Source organism: Sus scrofa, chromosome 17 (assembly GCF_000003025.6).
Source record: "Sus scrofa isolate TJ Tabasco breed Duroc chromosome 17, Sscrofa11.1, whole genome shotgun sequence".
Taxonomy (NCBI): Eukaryota; Metazoa; Chordata; class Mammalia; order Artiodactyla; family Suidae; genus Sus; species Sus scrofa.
In genome coordinates this window covers 63,053,618-63,077,696 of record NC_010459.5, presented here as the reverse complement: position 1 = coordinate 63,077,696, position 24,079 = coordinate 63,053,618, and the positions used below count along the sequence as shown (strand labels likewise).

Sequence of the window (24,079 nt, the reverse complement as noted above, 5' to 3'; positions counted from 1 at the left end):
ACCTCTCACTCTCGGGTCTAAATTAATTCACCTGATAGGAAGGACCTTATCATCTCTGGGTCACTTTCAGACAGCTCAGGGAGCCTGAGGTCCAGATGACTGGACATGCTGTCAAGAATTCTGACTGGGAGTTCCCGTCATGGAGCAATGGAAATGAATCTGACTAGGAACCATGAGGTTTTGGGTTCAATCCCTGGCCTCCCTCAGTGGTTTAAGGATCCAGCTTTGCCATGAGCTGTAGTGTAGGTTGCAGACATGGCTTGGATCCCGCACTATTGTTGCTCTGGTGTAGGCCAGTGGCTACAGCTCCAATTGGACCCCTAAGCCGGGGAACTTCCATAAAAGAATTCTGATTGCCTTCAGATTCTGCAGAGGCAGACATCGGAGCCCAAAAAGCATTGGACTGAATACTGGCCCTGCAGAGTTCCCAGATCTGGTCTGCACTGCTTCTGGCATCTGGGCAGCTTGGCGGTTGTCATGAATGGGGAGTGCAAAGGCAGCGGTTCCTTGGTAGCACTTTGCATCCATCCCAGTGCCTTGTCTCGTGAAGGTTCTCTGAAAATGTTCTTCTTTTCCTTCCATCTGAGCCTCTCCCCTCCTCTCTTTCACCCCTGATGAAAATTCTTACCTCAAGCCAAGACACAGAAATGAAGAGCAGGATGCTGTTTCATTTAAGTCTGGTCACCTGTTTGGCTTGGTTTTGCGTCTTTTATGTGTCTGGTGTGGGATACAGGGAGGAGTGTGTGTCATTGTTTTACTTGGAGAGAGAAACACCCAACTCTCAAAGGGCTTTGCTCATTCACTTCATCATGTAAGGAGGTGTAGATCCCACCTGCCCCTCCCTGGACACACCTCCAGGCTCTGATACCAGGTTGAAGATGGAACTGCCTGGATCTGCCCAGAGTTGTGAAGACAAGAGACTGACTGACTCCCCAAACCCCCCACCAACTGCCTCACCTCAGGCACAGGACACATCCATGCCTTCAAATCTGATGGGCCTTTCTAGTCTCCTTGGGTGGCCCAAGTGCCAGAGGGTTTGACACATTCCCTGGGGTCAGACTGTCCTTTGTTTTTATGGGCAGGGCTCTGGACCTAGAAACACCTGTCTTGAACCTTGGGCTTGTGGAGGTTGTCATTTGGAAAAGGGGTCTGTTGGGTTAAAGGATTCGGCATTGCTCTGAGCTGTGGTGTAGGCCAGCAGCCATCACTCCATTTAGGGTTAGGGAACTTCCATATGCTGCAGGTGTGGCCCTAAAAAACAAACCAAACAAGGCGCTCAGGAACCAAGAGGCGGGGAGGTGGGGAGTCTCACGCTTGGGGCAGTGGCGGCCGAGGTGAGTGCTCTGGGCGCCTGTGAGAAGAGAAGGCCCCGGCTGCTGGGCAGTCCTTGCGCTAAAGGGGAGGGGGGAGGACATCCAGCTGGCAGGGGTCCGAGGCCAGCACATCCTGCTGAGCCGCCGTGGGAACGGCTGTTGGTGGGAGGAAATGCAGCCTTTGTTTTCTCAGAGGCAGGACTCTGGACTCGTACAGGTTCCGGGCCGCCGGCCTCCACGCGGTCCGTCGTCCAGTGTGAAAGGGGCGGATGCTCATGAACAGAGCTCAGAGCTGCGGCACTAATTCTGGGGGCGGCTGGAGAAGCCCTGGGTCTCTTCCTCAAGACGTCTCCCCAAACCTCACTTTCCATCTGAGCCTTTTTTTTTTTTTTTTTTTTTTTCCTGGCCTCTACCTCTGTATCGCAAGGAGCCGACTTGAAGGCAGGTCTTTCGAATGAAAGCGGATTGATTTAAAGACTCAAGAAGCAGTGGGTGGGGAGGCAGAGGGTTTTGAATGTCCGGGGATCGGGTAGGCTGCATGTGGGAGACTGAGAAGGACAGTGTCTGGGGTACTTCACTGTGCTGGGTGGCTGAGGAGCAGTGAAATCAAGCGGCCAGGGCCCAAGGAGAGGGTAGCTGCAGGGGCTGCTGAGGGAACCGGGAGGAAGGGCTGAGAGATGGGGTCAGAGCAGATGGTCACCAGGCCGCACAGAGCCCCGGCGGAGACTCTCTGCCGCTGCCTGGCAGCACATTCAGGCTCAGAGCCCAAGTGGAAGAAGGAATGTGGGTGCACTCAGCACAGGCTCATTGATTTGGGGGTGGTTGGGGTGCCTCTAATTCTCTGTCCCAAATGGCCTCACCTCAGGGAGGGGTCATGGCTGTGCCTTCAGCATCTGATGGGCGTTTCCAGCCTGCCTGGGTGGCCCAGGGGCCAGAGAGTTTGACAGGTTCTCTGGGGATGGATTGCTTTTGGTTTCTCAGAGGCAGGACCCTGGACAGGAAATTCTCTAGAATCTTGGCCTCGCAATTGCCAAGCCCCGCCCCCCACCCAGGTCACTGTCCTGCGGCAAAGGGGCTGATGGTCAGGAATGGAGCGCCTAACAGTGGTGCTGGCTCCTCTGGGCGACTGTGCAAATCGCTAGGCTTTGTGCTTCAAGACCCTCCCCCAAATTCCCTCTCTCTTTCCTTTGGGGCCTCGTTTTCCTGTCCCCAAGCCCTGTTTCAGGGAGCAGACTTAAAGGTGGTTCTCGGGAATTAAAGTAGGGTAATTAAAAGGATTTTAATGCATTAAGGTGGGGTGGGGGTGTGTGTGCTGGGAGTCTTTGAGAGAATTGCCCCTCTCTCTGGGCACTTCACTTGGCTTAGAAGGTGAGGAGGAATTCAATCAGGCTGGCAGCTGCCCAAGGCCAGGAGAGCCCTGGGGGGCCGCTGAGGGAAACAGGAGGAAAGGCTGAGAGTCAGTGTTAGAGGAGACGGCCTCCGGAAGGGGCCAGAGCACAGACAAAGCCCATCCGAAGCCCCCTGGCTGCACCTCCAGGCTACGAGGTGGTGCCAAGAGGGGTTAGTGGGAGCCCTAGGATGTGTTAAGATGGCTCACAGGGCACCACTGACTCTCTGGCACCAATCGACTGACCTCAGGGAGCAGAAAGACATGTGCTTTCTGCATCTGATGGGTAGTTCCACCCGGCTCTGGCTGCCCAGAGGCCAGAGAGGTGGACACGTTCTCTGGGGTTGGTTTGTTTTTGTTTCTCAGGGGGCAGGGACACTGGACCCACAATATCTGTCTTGAATCTTGGCCTCGCAATTACCAATCCTGCAGCTTCTGTAAAGTCATCATGTGTCCAACGGGGCTTGTGGTCATGAATGGAGCTTGTGAAAGTGGTGCTATTTTGAGGGGGCAGACAGGAACCCCTTGCTTTATCTTTCAGGAGTTCTCCCCGGATTCTTTCTTCCCCTTCCATCTGAACCTCTATGTCCTGTCTGCAATGGCTGTTTCAAGGAGCAGAACTAAGGGAAGGGCCTGAGAAGGGAAGGCAGCTGGGACTGATTTAAAGAAGGTACCCAATGGTGGGGATGCAGGGGTTTTTATGTATTGGGGTGGGGTAAGTTGGGGTGAGCACTCGGGGAGACTGTGAGAGAAATACTCCAGCGTCTAGGGCATTCATTCGGCTCAGCAGCTGAGGAGAAATGAAATCGAGCAGCTCAGGCCCAAGGCCCGGGTAGCTTCTAGGGCAGCTGAGAAACAGGAGGAAGGGCTGAGAGACGGTGTTAGATGAAGGTCGCCAGGCTGAACCCCAGCCCAGGCAGAGCCCCTGGCAGACGCCTGGCTGAGACTCCGGGCTCAGAGGTGCAGTTGAGGGAGGACTGTGGGACCCTCAGCACATGCTCAGAGGCTTGGGCTGGAAACAGGGAGCCTCTACGGCTCTGGCCAAACGGACTCACCTCAGGGCAGGGACACAGCTGTGCCCTCAGCATCTGGCGGGCATGTCAGCCAGATCGGTGCCCCAGGGCCAGAGTGTGACAGGCTCCCTGGGTCAGCTGGCCCTGTTTCTCCAGAGGCAGACCCTTGGGTCCAGAAACAACAGGGCTAAAGATGGGGCTTTGACCTTTGAAGCACTGGTCTTGGGCACAGACCGGCGTGAGTGTCCTCTGCCCCTTCCTCTCAGCGAACTGAACACCCAAGAGGAGAGGGCGTGATGTCAGCCCGCTTTCAGAAACCTGAACATTCGAGATTCAAGCCAGGAATTTGCTTGTCCCCTCAGAGAGCCTGTCAAATTTTCTGGTCATTTATCAGAGAAACATGCTGAATTTGAACCAAAGATGTGTGAGCAATTATGCCAGTATCCTGAGGTGAAAGAAATTGGCCAGATGGTAAGAGGCGCCCTGTAACCCCATCTCAGCCCCGAGCACTTCCGTGGGGTCTCGTCATACAATCGGCAACCACGTATTTCAGCCTGAAGGAGAGGAGGGTCTCCGGGGTTCTCCAGAGCCCTTTGACCAGAATGCGCTGCTCTAACAGCAACTCGGAGCCCTGACAGCCTCCAACGGCAGAAGTCCGCTCTGCAGGGCCCGGGGGCACTGCCAGTGTGATTTCCTTCCTCCTCTCCCTTTCAGCGCCCAGAAACACGCTACGGGCTGGGGTGTGACAATCTCAGAGCCGGAACTCACCCCACACCCTGAAATCAACAACCCCACTTGGTAAGTCCTGTGAGCAGCCCCTGATCAGTCAGCACCCTTCAACCCTGGGACCCAGCATGAAACCAAGGACCTTGCAGCCTTTGTAAAAGTTACCTGGTTTTAGGTAGCTTTCCTGCAGCAGGTGTCTGGCCAAGGAGGGAGAGGATCAGGTGGGAGGGAAGGAAAAGCTTGAGGAGATCTCTGGAGAGAAAGAGCACAGGTATGAGCACAGTCTGCGCCCGAAACCACTGTGCTGACACAGTGCCTTCACAACCAGAAGGCCACCTTTCCAGAAGTACAATTCCACAGGGACCAGCCTGATTCCAGCAAATTGTAGGGCCAAAATCCAAGCCCGGTATTTCTGGGTCCAGAGTTGTAACTCCAAACCACCAACAGGACTCAGACCCGAGTTAGCCTGTCAAACTCTCTAGCCATTGGGCCACCAGACCAAGGACCCATCTCCAATCTTGCCTGGGGGCCTGAAGGTGAAGTCCAGGCGATGCAGCAGGGGGCACTCTGGTGCCATCTGGTGGCCATCTGCTCTAACAATCTCAGGCCTCCCTCTGCCTCCTACAGCAGAAGCCTGGTCTACACTCCCGGTAGAGGCCTGGGCCCCTTGCCAGCCTGATTTCCTAAGTCCTCTCCCTCACAGCGCACTGAAAGGCATGATGGGGGGAATATCTCAGAGTCAGCCAGGGCCCTCACCCCAACTGAGACCACCCCACTCCCTGAAATCAGACACCTTGGTAAGTTAGTGGAACCAGGTGGCTTCCATCAGCACCCCACAGCCCTGCACCTGGCTTGAGATCCAGGACCTCCCAGGCATCATTCACGTTCCCTGGGTTGAGGTAGGTTTCTTGACAGAGTCCCCCACAGAGGAGGAAGCAGCTCAGGTGGAACAGGAGGAAGGAGGAGGTGGAGCTCTCTAGAGAGAAAGGCACAGGGAGAAGCTGAGACCTGCCCCCACAGCACTGCGCTGCATTCCTGACAAAAGCCCAGCTTTCCAGAAGCCAAATATCACCCCAGGCTGATTTACAACTCTGCACGCCCAAGATTTAAGGCAGGGGTTTCTGGGTCCAGCAATGTGCTTCAAACCAGCAAAGGGCACTCAGGCCCGAGGCCACCTGTCAAACTCTCCAGCCATTGGGCCACCTGATCAGGCACAGATTGAACCGGAAATGTGGTGGCCGAACTTTAATCCTCCTCTGAGCTGAGGCACAGCGTAGGAGGCACCAAGTACCCAAATACAAATGTCTGGGTACCCACTTGGGCCTCCACCAAGCCTTTTGCACCCTGAATCTGAGCCTGGTGATGCGGCCATGGTGGTGAGAGTAGGTGGGGGTCGGGGAAGCCCTGCTGTTGCTCCAGCTCAGGCTGGTGGACAGAGGCCCTCACAGCAAGTCTCAGCCCTTCCTCTGCCTCCCACAGAGGAATCTTGCTCTGCACTGGCCTGGGGCACCTGTTGTGTGATTTTCTTACCCATCTCCCTATCAGCATACTGAAATGCACAATGGGGGGTGAGGGGAGTGACTGTCTCAGTCGGCCAGGCCACTCACCCTACCCAACTTTATCCTACCCCCCAAAATCAGCCACCCTCCTTTTAAGTCAGGACAGCAGGCTTTGAATCAGCAGCCTTCCTCCCTGGGACTCTGCTTGGAATCCTAAACAAATCAGCTGTGATTCACCTTACATGGCTTTAGACGGCTTCCTTCGAGTGGGTGTCCCACAGAGGCTGAAGCGGCTCAACTGCAGAGGGAAGATGGAGGTTGTGGAGCTCTCTGGAGAGAAAGACCCAGCCATGACCACAGTCCACCCCCCCCCCCCAAGAGACAACAGCACAGGCACACTGCATTCGTGACATGAAGCCCAGCTTTCCGGAAGCCAAACTCCCTGCCAGGCTGATTCTAGAAAACTGCACATCCCACATTCAAGCCAGGTGTTTCTGGGGACTGGAGGTCTGCCTGCAAACTAGCAAAGGACACTCTGACCACAGACAGCCTGTCAATCTCCGTCATTTTGGGGCCACGTGACCAAACATGAATTGAATTAGACACGTGATGGAAGAATTCTGTCCCCTCACTGAGTTGCGGCAAATTGGGCCGCAGGGTCCAAGGCATTATGAACACAAACCAGGCTCCAGGCACCACCTCGAGGTTCCATGGGTCCCTCTCCAATCCACTTGGAAGCCTGGACAGGCAAACAGGGGGCTGCAGGGGCCTCCGCTGTGCGCTGGCGCCCTCTGGCGGACACGTGCTCCAACAGCAACTCAGCCCTGCCTCTGCCTCCCACAGCAGAAGCCTGGTCTGCGCTGGCCTGGGCCACTTGCCAGCCTGATGCCCTTGCTCCTCCTGCTCCCAGGCGCACTGAGATACACTATGGGGGCAGGGGGTATGAAATTCTTACAATCGCCCTGGATACTCTCCCCACACCTCCTGAAATCAGTGACCCCACTTTGTCAGTCCCTTTAGCAGGCTCTGAATCAATCAGCATCCTTCAGCCCTGGGACCCAGATAGAAACCGAGGACCACCCAGGCTTTATTCATGTTACCAAGTTGCAGTAGCCTCCTTCAAACAGGTGTCTGGCAGAGGAGGAAGAGTCTCAGGTGGGAGGGGGAAAAAAGCATGAGGAGATCTCTAGAGAGGAAGAGCCTGGGCCTCAGCACAGCCTAGCCCCAAAAAACCACCGGTTGACATAGTACGTTCACAACCAGAATTCCAGATTTCTAGAAGATCAACTCCAAGTGGACCAACTGATTCCAGCAAACTCTAGGGCTAAAATTCAAGCCAGGTATTTCTGGGTCCAGAGTCATACTGCTAAACAATCAAAGGGGACTCAGACCCCAGACAGCCTATCAAAATCTCTAGCCATTGGGCCAGTGGACCATGAAGGAATTAAACCTTAGATGAGAGGGCAGAACTATGTCCCCTCTTCTGAGATGAGGCAAATTGTCCATAGACTTGGAGGTGCCCTGTAGCTAAGCCCCCCAGCTCTGGGCACCTCTTTTGGCTTCCACCAGCCCATCTCCAACCATATATTTGAGGACAAAAGTGCAGCCATGTAGCCGCAGAGGGGGTTCTGCTGGTGCTCTGGCACCATCTGACATGGGCACTCACAGCAAGTCTCGGCCCTTCCTCTACACCCAACAGAGGAACGCTGCTCTGCACTCACGTGGGGCACTTGTCAGCGTGACTGTCATAGCACCCTCCCTCTCAGCACACTCCAATGCATGATGGGCAGTGGCATGAAAGTCGCATAGTCGGCCAGGCCACTCACCCCACCCAACTTTATCCCACTACAAAAATCAGCAACCCTCCTACTTAAGTCAGGACAGCAGGCTTTGAATCAGCAGCCTACCTACCCAGGACTCAGCTTGGAATCCTACACAACATGGCCGTGATTCACCTTCCATGCATTTAGGCAGCTTCCTTCAAATGTGCGCCTGTGGAGGCAGAAGTGGCTCCAGTGCAGAGGGAAGATGGAGGTTGTGGAGCTCTCGGGAGAGAAAGAGCCCAGCCCTGAGCACAGTCTGCCCTGGAAATTCCATCTCATGGACATACTACATTCATGCCTTTAAGCCCAGCTTTCCAGAATTCAAAATCCCTGCCAGGCTGATTTGAAAACTGCGCATCCGGGATTCAAGCCAGGTGTTTCTGGGTCCAGAGTTCTGCCTCTAAATAAGCAAAGGACACTCAGACCACAGACAGCCAGTCAAACGCATACATATTTTGGCCACGTGACCAGACAGGAATTAGACATGTGATAGCAGAACTCCATCCCCTTGCTGAATTGAGGCAAGTTGAGCAACAGTGTCAGAGGCACCATGAAAACAAGCACCAGGCTCCAAGTACATGCTTGAAGTTCCATTGGTCAGACACTAATCTTCTGGAAATGCGACCAGGGAGCCACAGGGGCTCTGCTGCGCACTGGCGCCCTCTGGTGGACATACCCTCTAACAGCACCTCTCAGCCCTTCCTCTGCCTCCCACAGCAGAAGCCTGGTCTGCGCTGGCCTGGGCCACTTGCCAGCCTGATGTCCTTGCTCCTCTCCCTCTCGGGCGCACTGAGATACACTATGGGCAGGGGCATGACTCTCTTACAGTCGGCCAGGACCCTCACCCCACATGACACCTCCCCATACTCTGAAAACAAAGACCCCGCTTTGTAAATCATGTGAGCAGGCTCCAAATCAATCAGCACCCTCCAGCCTTTTGACCCAGCTTGAAAGCAAGCACCACCCAGCTTTTGTTCATGGTACCTGTTTGTAAATGTCTTCCTTGCAATAGGTGTCTGGCAGAGGAAGAAGAGGCTCAGGTGGGAGGGAAGAAAAAGCTTGAAGAAATCCATGGAGAGATAGAACACAGTAATGAGCTCAGCATGTCCCCCCAAAACCCCTGGTTTAACACAATGTGTTCACTACCCGAAGGCCAGCTTTCTAGAACTCAACTCCATGTGGAACAGACCGATTCTAGCAAACTGCATGGCCAGAAAATAATCCATGTATTTCTGGGTCCAGAGTTGAGCCTCCAAACAAAGGGGACAGTTTGTCAACTCTCTAGCCACTGGGCCAATTGGCCTTTCAGGAATTGAACCATAGATGTGATGGCTGAATTATTTCCCCTCCCTCAGAGAAGGAAAATTTGGCCAGAGAGTCCGAAGTACCACATACCAAAACAGAAGGCTCTGGGAACCTCTTTGGGATGCTAAAAACCCATCTCCAACCTTGCCTCTCAGCCTTAAGATGAAGTTTGGGAGCTGCAGGGAGGGGCGCCAACGGTGCTCTGCCGCCATCTGGTGGCCATCTGCTCTAACAGCAACTCCCAGCCCTTCCTGTCTCCCACAGCAGAATCCTGGTCTGCAGTGGCCTGGGGACCTTAGCAGCCTGATTTGCCAAATCCTCTCCCTTGCAGCACTCTAAAATACAGGATGGGCAGGGAAAGGACCATCTCAAAGTTTTCCACAGCACTCACCCCACTGGAGACCACCCCACTCCCTGAAATCAAACACTTGGTAAGTCAACAGAGCCAGCAGGCCTCCATCAGCACCCCTCGGCCTTGGCACCCAGCCTGAAAGCCAGGATCTCCCAGATGTTATTCACTTCCCCCGGATTTAGGTAGGTTCCCCCCACCCCAGAGGAGGACGTGGCTCAGGCGGAGTGGGAAGGAGGATGTGGCAATCTCTAGAGAGAAAGGGCAGAGGGAGAGGCTGAGACCCACCCCCCACACCACCACCTCATAGATGGCTGCATTCATGACCCAAAGCCCACATTTCCAGAAGCCAACTCCCCACCAGCCTGATTCTAAAACTCTCCACAACCAAGATTTAAGCCAGAGATTTCTGGGTCCAGTGTTGTCTTTCGAATAAGCAAAGGGTACTCAGGCCCCAGGCAGCCTGTCAAACTCTCTAGTCATTGGGCCACCCAATCATGCAGAGATTAAACCCAGGATGGAGTGGCCGAACCTTAGTCCTCTGAGTTGAGGCACATTGGGCCACAGGGTCAGAGGCACGATGTATCCCAATGGAAATATTTTGGAACCTACAATCATTTCCCATGTTGTATCTGAGCCTGGTGAGTCAGCCATGGAGTTGCTGTCAGCAGGAGGGGTGTCTTTGGGACGGAGCTCTGCCCTCACTCCTGAGCCATCTGGCAGACATGGGCCCTAATGACCAGTCCCAGCCCTTCCTCTGCCTCCAACAGAGGAACCTGCTCTGCACTAGTCTGAGGCTCTATCCAGCATGATTTTCTTACCTGTCTCTCTCTCCGTGTGTTCAAATGCAGATGGGCAAGGGGTTGACTGACTCACGGACGGCCAGGCCACTCACCCCACCTGACTTTACCACATGCCCTGACCTCAGCAACCCTCCTACCTAAGTCAGGACAACAGGCTTTGAATCAGCAGCCTCCCTCCCCGGGTCTCAATCCAGCCATGATTCACCTTACATGGATTTAGACAGCTTCCTTTGAATGGGTGTCCTGCAGAGGCTGAAGCACCCCAGGAGCAGAGGAAAGACAGATTTTGGAGATCAGTGGAGAGAGAGAGCCCAGCCATGATCACAGCCCACCCACCAAATGACCACCACAAAACACACTGCATTCATGACCAGAAGCCCAGCTTTCCAGAAGCCAAACTCCCTGCCAGGCTGATTCTAGAAAACTGCATGTACCACATTCAAGCCAGGTGTTTCTGTGTCCAGAGGTCTGCAAACTAGCAAAGGACACTCAGACCACAGACAGCTTCTCTCTCCCCCTCATCTTAGGGCCACATGACCAGACAGGAACTGAATCAGACAAGTGGCAAACTCCATTCTGTCACTGAGTTGAGGCAAATTGGGCCACAGGGTGAGAGGCACCATGAACTCAAACACCCGGCTCCTGCACCTCCTTGAGATTCCATGGGGCCATGTCCAACCCCCTTCTGAGCCTGGAGATGCGACCAGGGAGCTGCAGGGGCCCTGCTGTGCGCTGGCGCCCTCTGGCGGACATGTGCTCTAACAGCACCTCTCAGCCCCGCCTCTGCCTCCCACAGCAGAAGCCTGGTCTGTGCTGGCCTGGGCCCCTTGCCAGCCTGATGCCCTTGCTCCTCCCCCTCTCGGGCACACTGAGATACACTGCGGGTGGGGGCATGACTCTCTCACAGTCGGCCAGGACCCTCCCCCCCAACACGGCATGACCCCACACCCTGAAACCAAGGACCCGCATTCTAAGTCATGTGAGCAGGCTCCAAATCAATCAGCTCCCTTCAGCCCTGGGACCCAGCTAGAAACCAGGAACCACCCCAGCCTTTATTCACCTTGCCCAGTTTTAGGTACCTTCCTTGCAGCAGGTGTCCGACGTAGGAGAAAGGAGGCTCAGGTGGGAGGGGAGAAGAAGCATGAGGAGACCTCCAGAGAGAAACAGCAGGGGTATGAGCATGGCCTGCCCCCCAAAACCACCAGGCTTACGCACTGCAGTCACGGCCAGAAGACTAGCCTTCCAGAAGCTCAACTCCAGGTGGACCAGCATCATTCGAGCAAGTTGTACAGCCAAATTCAAGCCAGGTGTTTCTGGGTCCAGAGCTGGGCCTCCAAACAATCAAAGGAGACTCAGACCCAAGAAAGCCTGTCAAACTCTCTAGCCATTAGTTAACCAGACCATGCAGGAATTGAACTTGAGATGCGATGGCAGAACCATGTCCCTTTTTCTGGGATGAGGCAAATTGTCCAGAGACTGGAGGTGCCCTGTAACCCAGCCCCAGGTCTGGGCACCTCTTTTGGCTACCCCCAACCCATCTTCCACCTTGAATGTGAGTCTGAAAGTGCAGCCATGGAGCAGAAGAGGGGGTTCTGCTCGTCCTCTGGCACCCTCTGGTGGACATGGGCTCTAAAAGCAACTCCCAGGCCGCCTTCTGCATCCCTCAGCCGAACCCTGCTCTGATCTGGTCCAGGCTCCTGCCAGCATGATTTCCTTATTCTTCTCCTCTCAGCCCACTGACATACCCTACAGGCAGAGGTATCACTATCTCAGAGTCGCCGGAGCACCTACACCCACCCCTGACATAAACCCATCCCTGAAATCAGCCATACACCTCTCTTTTTAGGTCAAATGAGCAGTCTTTGAATGTCAGCACCCTTCAGCCCTGGACCCAGCTTGAAATCAAGGATCACCCAGGTTTTCATCATGTTACCTGGACTGGGGTGGGTTCCTTATCACTGGGGTGGGCAGAGCAGCAACAGGACCAGGCAGGAGGGCAGGGGGAGGTTTTGGAGGATCTCTGGAGAGAAAAGGCACAGGGACCAGCCCAGCCCATCCCAGAATATCCACCAGGTGGAGTCTCTGGTACCTCACAGCCAGAAGCCCAGCTTTCCAGAAGTCAAGCTGCACTCCAGCCTGATTATAGAAATGGTACACCCAGGACTCCAAGTAGGTATTTCTGGATCCAGAGATCTGCCTACAGTCAGAGGGCAGACCTCCAACAGGCTGTCAAACTCTCTAGCCATTGGGACAACTGACCATGCAGGAATTGAACCAGAGATGTGATGGCAGAAATATTTCCCCCTCTCAGAATAGGCAAATTTGGAAAGAGGCACCACATACCAAAATGGGAGGCTCTGGGCACCTCCTTGGTGTCCCAAGGACCCATCTCCAACCTTGCCTCTGAACACTGAAGGTGAAGTCTGGGTGATGCAGAGGGGTGGCTCTGCTGGTGCTATGGCGCCATCTAGTGGCCACATTCTCTAACAGCAACTCTCAGTCTTTCCTCTGCCTCCCTCAGCAGAACCCTGGTCTGCACTGGCCTGGGCCACTTGCCAGCCTGATTTCCTCACTTGTCTCCCTCCCAGTGCACAGAAATGCATGATGGATGGGGTAGGACTATCTCAAAGTCATCCAGGGCACTCATCCCACCCAGACCATCCCACTCCCTGAATCAGACACCCTGCTTGGTAATCAATGGAGCCTGCTGGCCATCAATCAGCACCCCTCAGCCCCGGCCCCCAGCTTGAGATCCAGGACCTCCCAGGCTTTATTCATTTTCCCTGGATTTAGGCAGGTTCCTTGGCACAGCCTCCACCCCAGAGGAGGAAGAGGCTCAGGCAGAGCAGGAAGGAGGAGGTGGAGAGCTCTAGAGAGAAAGGGCAGAGGGAGAAGCTGAGACCCGCCCACCACACCACCACCTCAGATAGCTGCATTCACCACCAAAAGCCCAGTTTTCCAGCAGCCAAATATCATACCAGCCTGATCCTAAAACACCACACACCCAAGATTTAAGCCAGGGGTTTCTGGGTCCGGTGTTGTACATCAAACAAGCAAAGGGCACTGAGGCCCTAGGGAGCCTGTCAAACTCTCGACCCATTGGGCCACCTGATCATGCAGTGACTGAACCTGAGATGTGACGGCACAACCATAATCCTTCTCTGAGTTGAGGCACATTGGCCCACAGGGTTGGAAGTACCACATACCCAAAGGCAAATATCTGTGAACCTCCTGGGCCTCCACCAATCATTTTCCACCCTGTATCTGAGCCTGTTGATGCAGCCATGGAGCTGCAGAGGGGCGGGGGTTGGGGGAGCAGAACTTCTGCTGTCGCTCTGGCACCATCTGGTGGGCAGGAGCCCTAACAGCACGTCTCAGCCCTTCCTCTTCCTCCCAGAGGAGAACCCTGCTCTGCCCTTGCCTGGAGCACTTGCAAATGAGATTTTCTTTCCCGTCTCCCACTCAGCACACTCAAATGCACTGCGGACAGTGCTGCAACTGTCTCACAGATGGCCAGGCCACTCACAACACCTGACTTTATCTACCACCTGAAATCAACAACCCTGCAATTTAAGTCAGGACAGCAGGCTTTGAATCAGCAGCCTTCCTCCCCAGGACTCAGCTTGGAATCCTAAACAACCCAGCCATGATTCACCTTGCATGCATTTAGGCAGCTTCCTTCTAATGCCTGTCTTGCAGAGGCCGAAGTGGCTCAGGTACAGTTGGAAGATGGAGGTTGTGGAAATCTCTGGGGAGAAAGATCCCGTCCATAAGCACAGCCCATTCCCCAAAAGTTCATCTCATGGACACACTACATTCATGACTGAAGCCCAGCTTTCCGGAAGCCAAGCTCCCCTCCAGGCTGATTCTAGAAAACTGCACATCTAACATTCAAGCCAGGTGTTTCTGAGTCCAGAGTTCTGTCTGAAAACAAGCAAAGGACACTCCGACCCCAGGCACCTGTCTAACTCTCTCTTCTTGTGGCCACCTGACCAGACAGGAATTGAATTAGACACCTGATGGCAAATTGGGTCACAGGGTCAGAGGCACCATGAACACAAACACCAGGCTCCACGCACCATGTCGAAGATCCAAGGGTGAAACCCCAATCCCCTTCTGAGCGTGGAGATCCAAACAGGTAGGTACAGGGAGCGCTGCTGTGCGCTGGCGCCCTCTGGCGGACATGTGCTCTAACAGCAGCTCTCAGCTCTTCCTCTGCCTCCCACAGCAGAAGCGTGCACTGGCCTGGGGCACCAGCCAGCCTCAGGTCCTTGCTCCGCTCCCTTTCGGAGCAATGCAATACACTACCAGCCAGGTATGAGTAGCTCACTTTCAAGCAAGACGTTCACCCTGCACGACACCACCACACACCCCGAAATCAATGGGCCCACTTTATAAGTCATGTGAGCAGGCTCTGAATGAGTCAGCACCCTTCAGCCCTGGGAACCAGCATGAAACTAAGGCCTTTTTCACACTACCTGTTTGCAGGTAGCTTCCTTGGAACAAGTGTCTGTCGGAGGAAGAAGAGTCTCGGGTGGGAGTGAAGAAAGAGCGTGAGGAGATCTCTAGAGAGAAAGAGCACTGGTACGAGCACAGCCTGTCCCCAGAAACAACTGGGATGACACAGTGCATTCACAACCACAAAGCCAGACTTCTAGAAGCTCAGCTCCACATGGACCAGCCTGATTCTAGCAAACTGTATGGCCAAAATTACAGCCAGGTATTTCTGGGTCCAGAGTTGTGCTTCCCAACAATCAAAAGAGACTCAGACTCAAGACAGCCTGTCAAATTCCCTAGCCATTGGGCGCTGGACCATGCAGGAATCGAACCTGAGATGCGATGGCAGAACTGTCCCCTTTTCTGAGAGGAGACAAATTGCCCAGCGTCTTGGAGGTGCCCTGTAACCCAGAATGAGCTCTGGGCCCCTCTTTTGGCCTCCCCAACCCATCCCCAACTTTGTGTTTGAGTCTGAAGGTGCAGCCAGGGAGGCTGCAGATGGGGCTCTGCCGGTGCCCCAGCACATTCTGTTGAGACTTGGGCTCTAACAGCAGCTCCCAGCCCTTCCTCTGCCTCCCTCAGTGGAGCCCAGCTCTGCTCTGACCTGCTGCCAGTGTAATTTCCTTCTCTCCCTCTCCGCCTTCTGAAATACCCTGTAGGCGGGGTTATGACGATCTCAAAGTCACCAGGGCAATTCCCCCCACACCGACCCAAACCCACTCCCTGAAATCAGACAAAAACAAGCCCCATTTGAGGTCAAATGTGCAGGCTTTGCATCAGGCAGCACCCTTCAGCCCTGGACCCAGCTTGAAATCAAGGCTCACCCAGCATTTCTACACATTACTCGGACTTGGTTGGGTTCTTTGTCCCCAGGTTCGGCAGAGGGGGAAGAGGCTCAGGTGGGAGGGGGGGAGGAGGTTGTGGAGGAGACCTCTGGAGAGAAAAGTCACTGGGAGGAGCACAGACCATCCCAAAGTAGCCACTGGTTGTAAACCCTGGTACCTTTCTCAACCAGAAGCCCAGGGTTCCAGAAGTCAAAGTGCACTCCAGCCCCATTCTGGAAAACAGTCTTAAGCCAGGTATTTCTGGATCCAGAGATCTGCCTCCAGACAGTCAAAGGGCACTCAGACCCCAGACAGGCTGTCACCTCTCTAGCCATGAGGATACCTGACCATGCAGGAATTGAACTTTAGATGTGATGGCAGAATTATTTCTCCTCTCTCAGAGGAGGCAAATTTGGTTAGAGGGTCAGGGGCACCATGTACCAAAATGGAAGGCTCTGGGCACCTCCTTTGGTGCTAAGGACCCATTTCTAGATTTTCTTGGAGCCTGAAGGTGAAGTCCGAGCCGGGGGAGCAGCTCCGCTGCTCTCTGGTGCCAGCTGTTCTAATGCCCTCTGGTGGCCAGCTGCTCTAACAGCAATTCTCAACCCTCCTGCCTCCCACACCAGGACCCTGGTCTGCACTGGCCTGGGCCAGTTGCCAGCCTGATTTCCTAATTCCTCTCCCTCACAGCGCACTGAAATACATGAAGAGCAGGTGTAGGCCTATCTCAAATCGGCCAGGGCACTCCCCCAAGACCACCCCACTCCCTGAAATCAAACACCCTGCTTGGTCAGTCAACAAAGCCCACTGGCCATCAATCAGCAGCCCTCAGCCCTGGCACCTGGCTTGAGATCCAGGACCTCCCAGTTATTCGCTTCCCCTGGATGTAGGTAGGAATCCTACATCCAGAGGAGGAGGTGGCTCAGGTGGAGCGGGAAGGAGGAGGTGGAGATCTCAAGAGAGAAAGGGCACAGAAATGGCTGAGACCTGCCCCCACACCACCACCCCAGTGATACACCACACTGACCGCTAACAGCCTCACTTCGCAGAAGCCAATGTCACCCCAGCCGGATTCTAAAATAAGCCAGGAATTTCTGGATCCAGTGATATCCTCCAAACAAGCAAAGGGTGCTCATGCCCCAGGCAGCCTGTCAAACTTTCCACCCACTGGACCACACGATTGTGCAGAGACGGAACCTGAGATGGGACGGCAGAACCTTCATCTTTCTCTGAGCTGAGGCACATTGGGCCACTGTGTTGGAGGCACCGTGTAGCCAAAGGCAAATGTCTGGGAACCTACTTGGGCCTCCACCAATCATGTTCTACCCTGATCTGAGCTTGGTTCTGTGGTTAGGGAGCTGCAGCGGTGGGGGCACTGGTGGGGAGGTTTGCTGTCACTCAGGCGCCACCTGTTGGACGCAGCATCTAACTGCCAGTCTCAGCCCTTCCTCTGCCTCCCAGAGGAACCCTGGTCTGCCCTTGCCTGGGCCACGTGCCTGCGTGGTTTTCTTATCTGTCTCCCTCTCATCACACTCAAATGCACGATGGTGGGGGTTGTGACTTATTCACAATCAGCCAGGCCACTCACCACACCCGACTTTATCCACTCCCTGAAATCAGCAACCCTCCTATTTAAGTCAGGACAGAAGGCTTTGAATCAGCAGCCTTCCTCCCCAAGACTCTGCTTGGAACAGGAGGTGCTTTTAGAGTTTGGGACAGAAAATAGGGGCCCAGACAAGGGCGGGGGTGGGTGCAAGCTTTCACTCCCCCTCAGAGTCGGTGTTTCGTGGCCCCAGGACTGGTTCTGGGGGTCCTCCACTCTGGTTGTCACGTGTTGGGGGCTTCGTTCTGCAGAGGGACTCAGAGGCTGTTATGGGTATTCCTTGAAGAGGATCCAAGACTCGGTCCTGGGGCTGCCCTGCTGCCTCTTGACTGTTCTCCTGTCTCTGCCTCCCCTCCCTTCCCTGATGAGCAGCAGTTTGAACCTGCCCTTTGGGAGCTCAGGGGAGGTCACGGAGGCCGAAGCTGGTTCCCTAAAAACCCGAAGCGGGGGACCCAGGAAGGCTTGTTCCCAGGACGCCCCAGGGCCTGCTCGGCCTCAGCGCCGACAGTAAATGGAAGTATGCGGAGTCTTCAGAGGTTTCAGCGGGAGGGAGAGTGGCCAGACTGAGAGAAGCGGGGGATGAGGGAGCAGAGCCGGGGCCTGATGGTCGGAATATCAGTCCCGGTGAGGAAGGTGCCTTGGCAGAGTCGCCAGCTGCGGCAGAAGGGGACCCCTCCAGGGCCCAGTGTGGGCTCCTGTCTGACACTGGGAAATGAATTGTCTGAGGAGACACACGGCTGGCAGAGGGAGAGGCTTCTTGGGAAGGACGCCCAGGCGGAGGGCAGCAGGGGAGGGAGCCCAGGAGAACGGCTCGGCCATGTGGCTTGAAGCCTCAGGTGTTACGGGACCGGGGGCCTTCCTGGTGGCACACGTGCTTCTCAGCTGAGACGGAGCCTACGGATCAGGGAGGCTGATCATCTGCCCCCCTCCCGCTCCCTCCCAACCCTCCCGGTTTGTCTCCAGGGCAGCACCGTGTTTCTCCTCAGGGCCACCTGCTGTGACACAACTCCTGCAAGGGCTGGGGTCCTGCCTGGCCCGGGGGGGGGGGCGGTTTCAGCGGTTCAGTCAACGGTGCCCTAACATGAGCACCAGGAAAGGCCCTGCAGAGGGGGCCCGGCTTTCTCGGTCCACCAGGGCCCTCGCCCCACCTGACACCACCCCCCAGCCTGCCATCCCTCAGCCGCCCTGCTTTTTAGTTCACAGGAGTGGCTGTTAAATCCATCTGGACCCTTAAGCCCTGGGGCCCAGCTTTAAATCAGTAACCTCGCACCCTTTCCTCATGTCACCGGGTTTTAGGCATTTTCCCCCCTAACAGGAGTTGGGCAGAGGAGGAGGCTTTCAGATGGAAGGGAAAAGGAAGCTGGGGATCAATTTCAAGAGAAAGGGCACAAGGACGAGCGTAGCTCCCCCACCCAAATAGCACCCCTTTCACACCCTCCATTCACGACCACCAGCCCAGCTTTCCTGAGGCCAAACCCCTTGCAAGCCTGATTCTAGAAAACAGCACACCCAGGATTCAAGCCAGGTATTTCTGGGCCCAGAGTTCTGCCTCTGGACAACCAAAAGGCAATCAGACCCCAGACAGCCTGTCCAAATGTCTGGCCAAAGGGCCACCAGACCAGGCTGGAAGTCACCCACATACATAAGGCAGAACCATGTCCCCTCTGTGACATGCGGCAATTTGGCCAGAGGGCACCGGGTACCAAACCCTTTTCTCAGGGCACATCCTTGGGATTTTGCCCACCCCATACCATCCCCAGTTCTGAGCCTAGAGGGGCCTCCAGAAAGCAGTGGGCTCCTCTGGTGCTGCAATGCCCCCTAGCAGCCATAGGCTCTATAAACTCAGCCCTTCCTCCCGTCTCCCTCCCCCACCCCAGGGGCTGGACTGACAGACCCCAGGTACCTGCCAGGCTGACTTTGTTTCTCCTCTCCTACAGTGAAATGCCATACCGAGGGGGTATTTTTCTCTCAGTGTTTCCCAGGACGCATACCCCTCCCCACCCACCCCACTATTTTGAGTCAAACTGTATCACAAGGCTGGCTTTAAATCAATCAGCCCCTCTTAATTCAGGTTCCCCCAGGAGGGGTCAAGGACAGAAGGAAGCAGCTAAGATGGAAGAAGGAGGGTCTTTGGAGAGAACTCTCAAGAGAAAAGGCACAAAGATGAGCACAGATCACCCCCAAAAGACCCCCACATTGACACACTGCATTCACGACCAGAAGCCAAACGCCATGCCAGCCTGATTTGAGAAAACTGCAGGTCCAAGATTCAAGCCAGGTAATTCTGGGTCCAGAGCTGTGCCTCCAAACAATCAAAGGGAACTCAGACCCGAGACAGCCTGTCACACTCTCTAGCCATTGGGCAACCTGACCAGACAAGAATTGAACCACAGTGTGAAGGCAGTATGTCCCCTGAGATGAGGAAAACCGGGGCAGGTGGTCAGAGGTGCCCTGTACCCAAGCCCAAAGCTCTGGGCACCCCCTTGGGGCTCCACTGACCCATCTCCTACATCTGAGCCTGGAGGTGCAGCCAGGGAGCTGCAGTGGGGGCGGGGGCGCTGCTGGGGCTCTTGACACCCTCTAGTGGCCGTGTGCTCTAACAGCAACTCTCAGTCCTTCCTCCGTCTCCCTCAGCAGCCCTGGGGCGCCAGCACCTGCCAGCTTGATTTTGTTCCTCCTCTCCCTCTAAGCACAATGAAGAGCCCCCTACAGATGGGGTATTTCTCAAAGCCTCCCAGGACACTCACCCCAACTTACCCTAACCCTAACGACCGTAAAACACTCAGCTGCCCTGCTGCCCCATTGAGTCAGGAGAGCCAGCTTTAGGTCACCCTGTCTTAAGTCACAAGACACGCCTTTAAGTCAGACCCCCATGACACCGGACAGGAAGAAGAGGCTCAGGTGCAAAGGCAAGCAGGATGTTGGGGAGAAATCTCAAGAGAAAGGGCACAGAGATGAGCACAGCCTGCCCACCAAAATACCGCTGCACTCCCACCCTTCATTCATGACCTCAGCCTCGCTGTATCCCTAACTGGACTTAAGTGTCCCTAACTAAGGCCCTGTGCTGTCCCACCTAAAGCACTGCAGTGTCCCTAAAGCCCTGAGCTGTCCCTAACAAAGTCTGGGCAAGGTCCCTTACTAAGGCACTGCGCTGTCCCTACCTAAAGCACTGCAGTGTCCCTAACTAAGGCTGGGCAAGGTCCCTCACTCAGGCCCTGTGCTTTTGCTGACTGTGGTGCTGCACTGTCCCTGAGGTGGGCCTGCCCTGTTCCTAACTACATTTAAGCTGTCCCTAACTACGGCTCTGCGCTGTCACTAATAAGGCGCAATACTGTCCCGAACTAATGCCCTAAGCTCTCCCTAAGTAAGGCTTTGAGGGCTCCTTAACTAGACCTAAGCTGTCCCTATCCAAAGCCCAGCTCTATCCCTAACAAATGCCCTGAACTATTCTTAACTCGGTCCCTACCCCCTCCCTAACTAAGGTCCTGCATCTCCCCAACTAAGGCCCTGTGCTGTCCCTAATTAGATCTGGACAGGTGGCCTCTCCTTGGGATGTCACACATCCACACCCGCGGCCATGGAATTTGAGGGAAGGAGGCACAGAGGCCCAGCTAGTTCCTAAGCAGGAGGATGTGGGCTCAGCTGTGTCCCCATAAAACTCACATGCTGGATCCCTAACCCCCAGGAATCCAGGCTATGACTGTCTTTGGAGATGGGGTTTTTCTAATGCAATTGGACAGAGGTCCTACAAGAAGAGACCAGGACACAGGCGCAGGGGCGACCACGTGAGCACATGGGGAGAAGACGGAGGTCCACACGCAGAGAGAAGCCCCGGGAGGAACCAACCTGCAGACACCTTGATCTCAGACAGCATCCAGGCGAGGAGACAGGTCTGTTGTGTAAGCGCCTGGACTCGGGCATTTGATGTGGCAGCACCGAGCAGACTCAGACGCAGGGCAAATCAGGCCTCAGGCTGGGCACGCTCCATCCCCTGCACGTGAGCTACGGAGCCTCCGCAGCTGAGGAGGGTCCCCGGGGAGGGCGCGCGAGAGGAGAGTTCAGGCAGCCCCGCGCGCCTGATCTACATGCACACGCGTTGGTTTTGTCCCGTACACGCGGCCACACCCGTCTGAACCTCAGATCTGGCTTCACCACCACTGGGGACATGAGCTTCACCTGCTGGGGGACACCTCCTCCGTGACTTCTAGAACCACAAGCACCAGAGAGCTCACGCCCACGTGCAGTCCCACTTCACAGGACCCAGAGACGTGCGCTAGTGCCCTGGTGACCCTGCTGCAGCAGAGCTGCCCGGCGCCCACCACAGCCCGTAATCCGTTACCCGCTCATGGTGCCCTGCCCCCGCCCCCAGCCTGCCCACCCCTGCAGCTGGGGCACAGCATCTCCTGATACCGAGGGGAAGAGGTGGAGGTGGTGGGGCCTGGGCCAGCCTCTGTCCTAGGACGCAGGGCGTGGTACACCCACCCCCTCCTGGTTGGAGTCCTCCACCCAGAAGCAGGGAGGAGAAACAAGGGGGACAGAGCCTGGGCCCCGACACCCCCTGCCCTGGACCCTCCCATGAAGGGGACAGAGACATCTTGAGCTTCAGCCCATTGCAGGGGGAGCACTTTGTTCCAGTAACAGACATTCGCCCTGAAAGCTGAAGTGCCTGTAAAACCCTCCCCTTCAGGAACAGAAAGGAAGGCTTCATCTCATCACACTTCCCTCAAACCACAGCCTGTGCCGAGACCACCTCTCAGGTCAGGGTGCTTCAGGGCAGCCCCTTTAAAAGGTGCCTGGAGTCCAACTCCCCAAGGTCTGCCTTCAGCTTAAAGGGGACGTTTCCTTGACAACCAGCTTCACACGCTCCCAAACACGTCTCCTTCCAACCCCCCATTCTAGTCTTGCTGAGCCTAAAGGGACAGTGCCGTCATCACCTGCCGGAAAGTGATGCCTTGAAGCCCGTAGTCATCAGTCGCCTGATGCCACCGAGGATGGACTCCCAGAGGGGCCGGCTCTGCAAGGTAGCCTCTCCCGGACTCGGCGCTGGGCTCCTCTCCACCGACAGGGTGAAGTGGCGGAAGCACTCAGCTTCCGACGCAGCCAGGCCTTGCTCCTTTCCAGGTGCTTCCAGGGTCCTCATTCTCCCCAGACCCGCACGCCCGTGGCTGCGTCTGTGCCCGTCAACACAGCACCTTGGTCTTCTCTTAAAATGAGGGTTATTTTACGCACAGAATACATTAAATGGTGGCCCCAAAAGCAGTGTCCCCAAAACATGTGAACAGGGCCATACCTGGGAAAAGTGTCTTTCCAAGTGTAGTTGGGAGGAGGTCATCTTGGGTTGGGGGGGCCCGAAATTCAATTTCAGAGTCCTGATAAGAGACAAAAGAGGGACATAGACACAGAAGAAGAAACGACGTGAAGACAAGGCAGAGATGGAGGGAGGCAGCCATGAGCCTGGGGACCCCTGGACACCCCAGAAGCTGGAAAGGGCAGGAGGGACCCTCCTCTGGAGCCTCTGAGGGACTTCAGCCCTGAGACACTTGATCTCAGATGTCTGGGTCCCCAGGACGGGGGGAGGATGGATTTCTGTTGCTTTAAACCACCCAGCTTGTGGTCACTGGTTAGAGAAGCCACAGAACAGCCACACAGACCTCACACTGTAGAATCCAGGAAGTGTGGGTCTCTCTAAAGGCAGATAGAGGCTGGATTAGAGAGACCTCAGAGTCAGCACTGGACCTGCAGAAATTCTAAAGCAGCAGCTGGACCCCACAATGTTGAGGGGTCAAGTTTGAAGCCCATCCCTAAAGACTGCACACGGCCTCCCCAAGTTCTTACACTTGTTCACGTGGGCTAAGGTTTTCAAGCCTCATTGGTGACTTTCAATTTTGCCACTCACCTTTTTTTTTTTTTTTTTTTCTTTTTAGGGCCGCACTTGCGGTATATGAGGTTCTCAGGCTAGGGGTCTAGTCAGAGCTACAGCTGCCGGCCAGCCTGCACGACAGCCACAGCAACATCAGATCCAGGCTGCGTCTTGGACCCACACCACAGCTCACAGCAATACCGGGTCCTTAACCCACTGAGCAAGGCCAAGGATGGAACCCGCAACCTCATGGCTCCTTGTCAGATTCGTTTCTGCTGTGCCATGATGGGAACAACTCCCCCTTTTTTTCTTTTTTCCTTTTTTTGCCATTCCCCCTTCTAGTTAAGAACCTGCCAGTTACACAGACGAAAACAGAATGAGGACAGGCACTACCCCAGTGAACAGTCCTGAGGTTGGTCAGAGGTGGGGAATTTTCTCACATGCAGCCAGCAGCCCCCACAAGAGCACCCTCATTGGAAAGCAGGTGAACCCCGTGGAGGCGTCTCTGAGTAAATGTTACCTGACCCCAGGCCAACTGCACCTGAGCCTTACCCACCTCCCAGGTAAACCACCTGAATATATGCAAAGACTTTAAAGGCTGGACAAGAGGCCTTGGCGCCATGCCCGTGACAGCATGCTCGCCAAGCCGGTGCCTTCAGGCCACATGGGATGGTCCTGGCCTAGGGGCTTTTCTGGAAGCTTTTTCTCTGCCCCCTGAGTAACCCCTCCTGTCCTGGCCCCCACTGCCTTTTTTCCTGCTTCCTCACCTCTGCCTGGGGAGAACTTCCAGTGGCAGGTGCGGGTAACTCGTCCTCTTCTTCAGCAGATCGTGGCCCGGCAAGTCCTACAGAAGGTCCAGCACTCAGACCAGGCCACCCACAAGGCTGTGGCCCCTCCCTCCCGCCAACCCAGCCCCACAGCTACCGACGAGGTCAGGTCAGGTGCTGCAGGTGCTCTCACTGCCTGGAGGGGCTATTTATAGAGACCTCAATCCAGCACACCTGGGAAGGGCTGGCTGGCCAGGTCAGGCTGGCCAGGTCAGCCAATCCTCAAATATCAGGGGCTCCTGGTTGCAGA

General features: G+C 55.3%; 1 protein-coding gene across 3 annotated transcripts in view; it reads right to left on the bottom strand.

Moving 5' to 3' along the window:
* The window catches only part of PCMTD2 (protein-L-isoaspartate (D-aspartate) O-methyltransferase domain containing 2), a 43,783-nt gene continuing 24,345 nt past the window's right edge, over window positions 4,642-24,079 (bottom strand). Inside the window, exons 6-9 of one of the 3 annotated variants that reach the window (XM_021078383.1) lie at window positions 23,770-23,846; window positions 22,433-22,511; window positions 6,181-6,268; window positions 4,922-5,415 (exon numbers count right to left, since the gene is read on the bottom strand). In XM_021078383.1, the coding sequence (XP_020934042.1) occupies window positions 5,316-5,415; window positions 6,181-6,268; window positions 22,433-22,511; window positions 23,770-23,846 (344 nt within the window). In that variant the 3' untranslated portion in view covers window positions 4,922-5,315. Of the gene's footprint in view, window positions 4,692-4,921; window positions 5,416-6,180; window positions 6,269-15,170; window positions 22,346-22,432; window positions 22,512-23,769; window positions 23,847-24,079 lie in introns of those variants that run through there. The other 2 variants (XM_021078385.1, XM_021078386.1) reach the window with 2 other exon arrangements.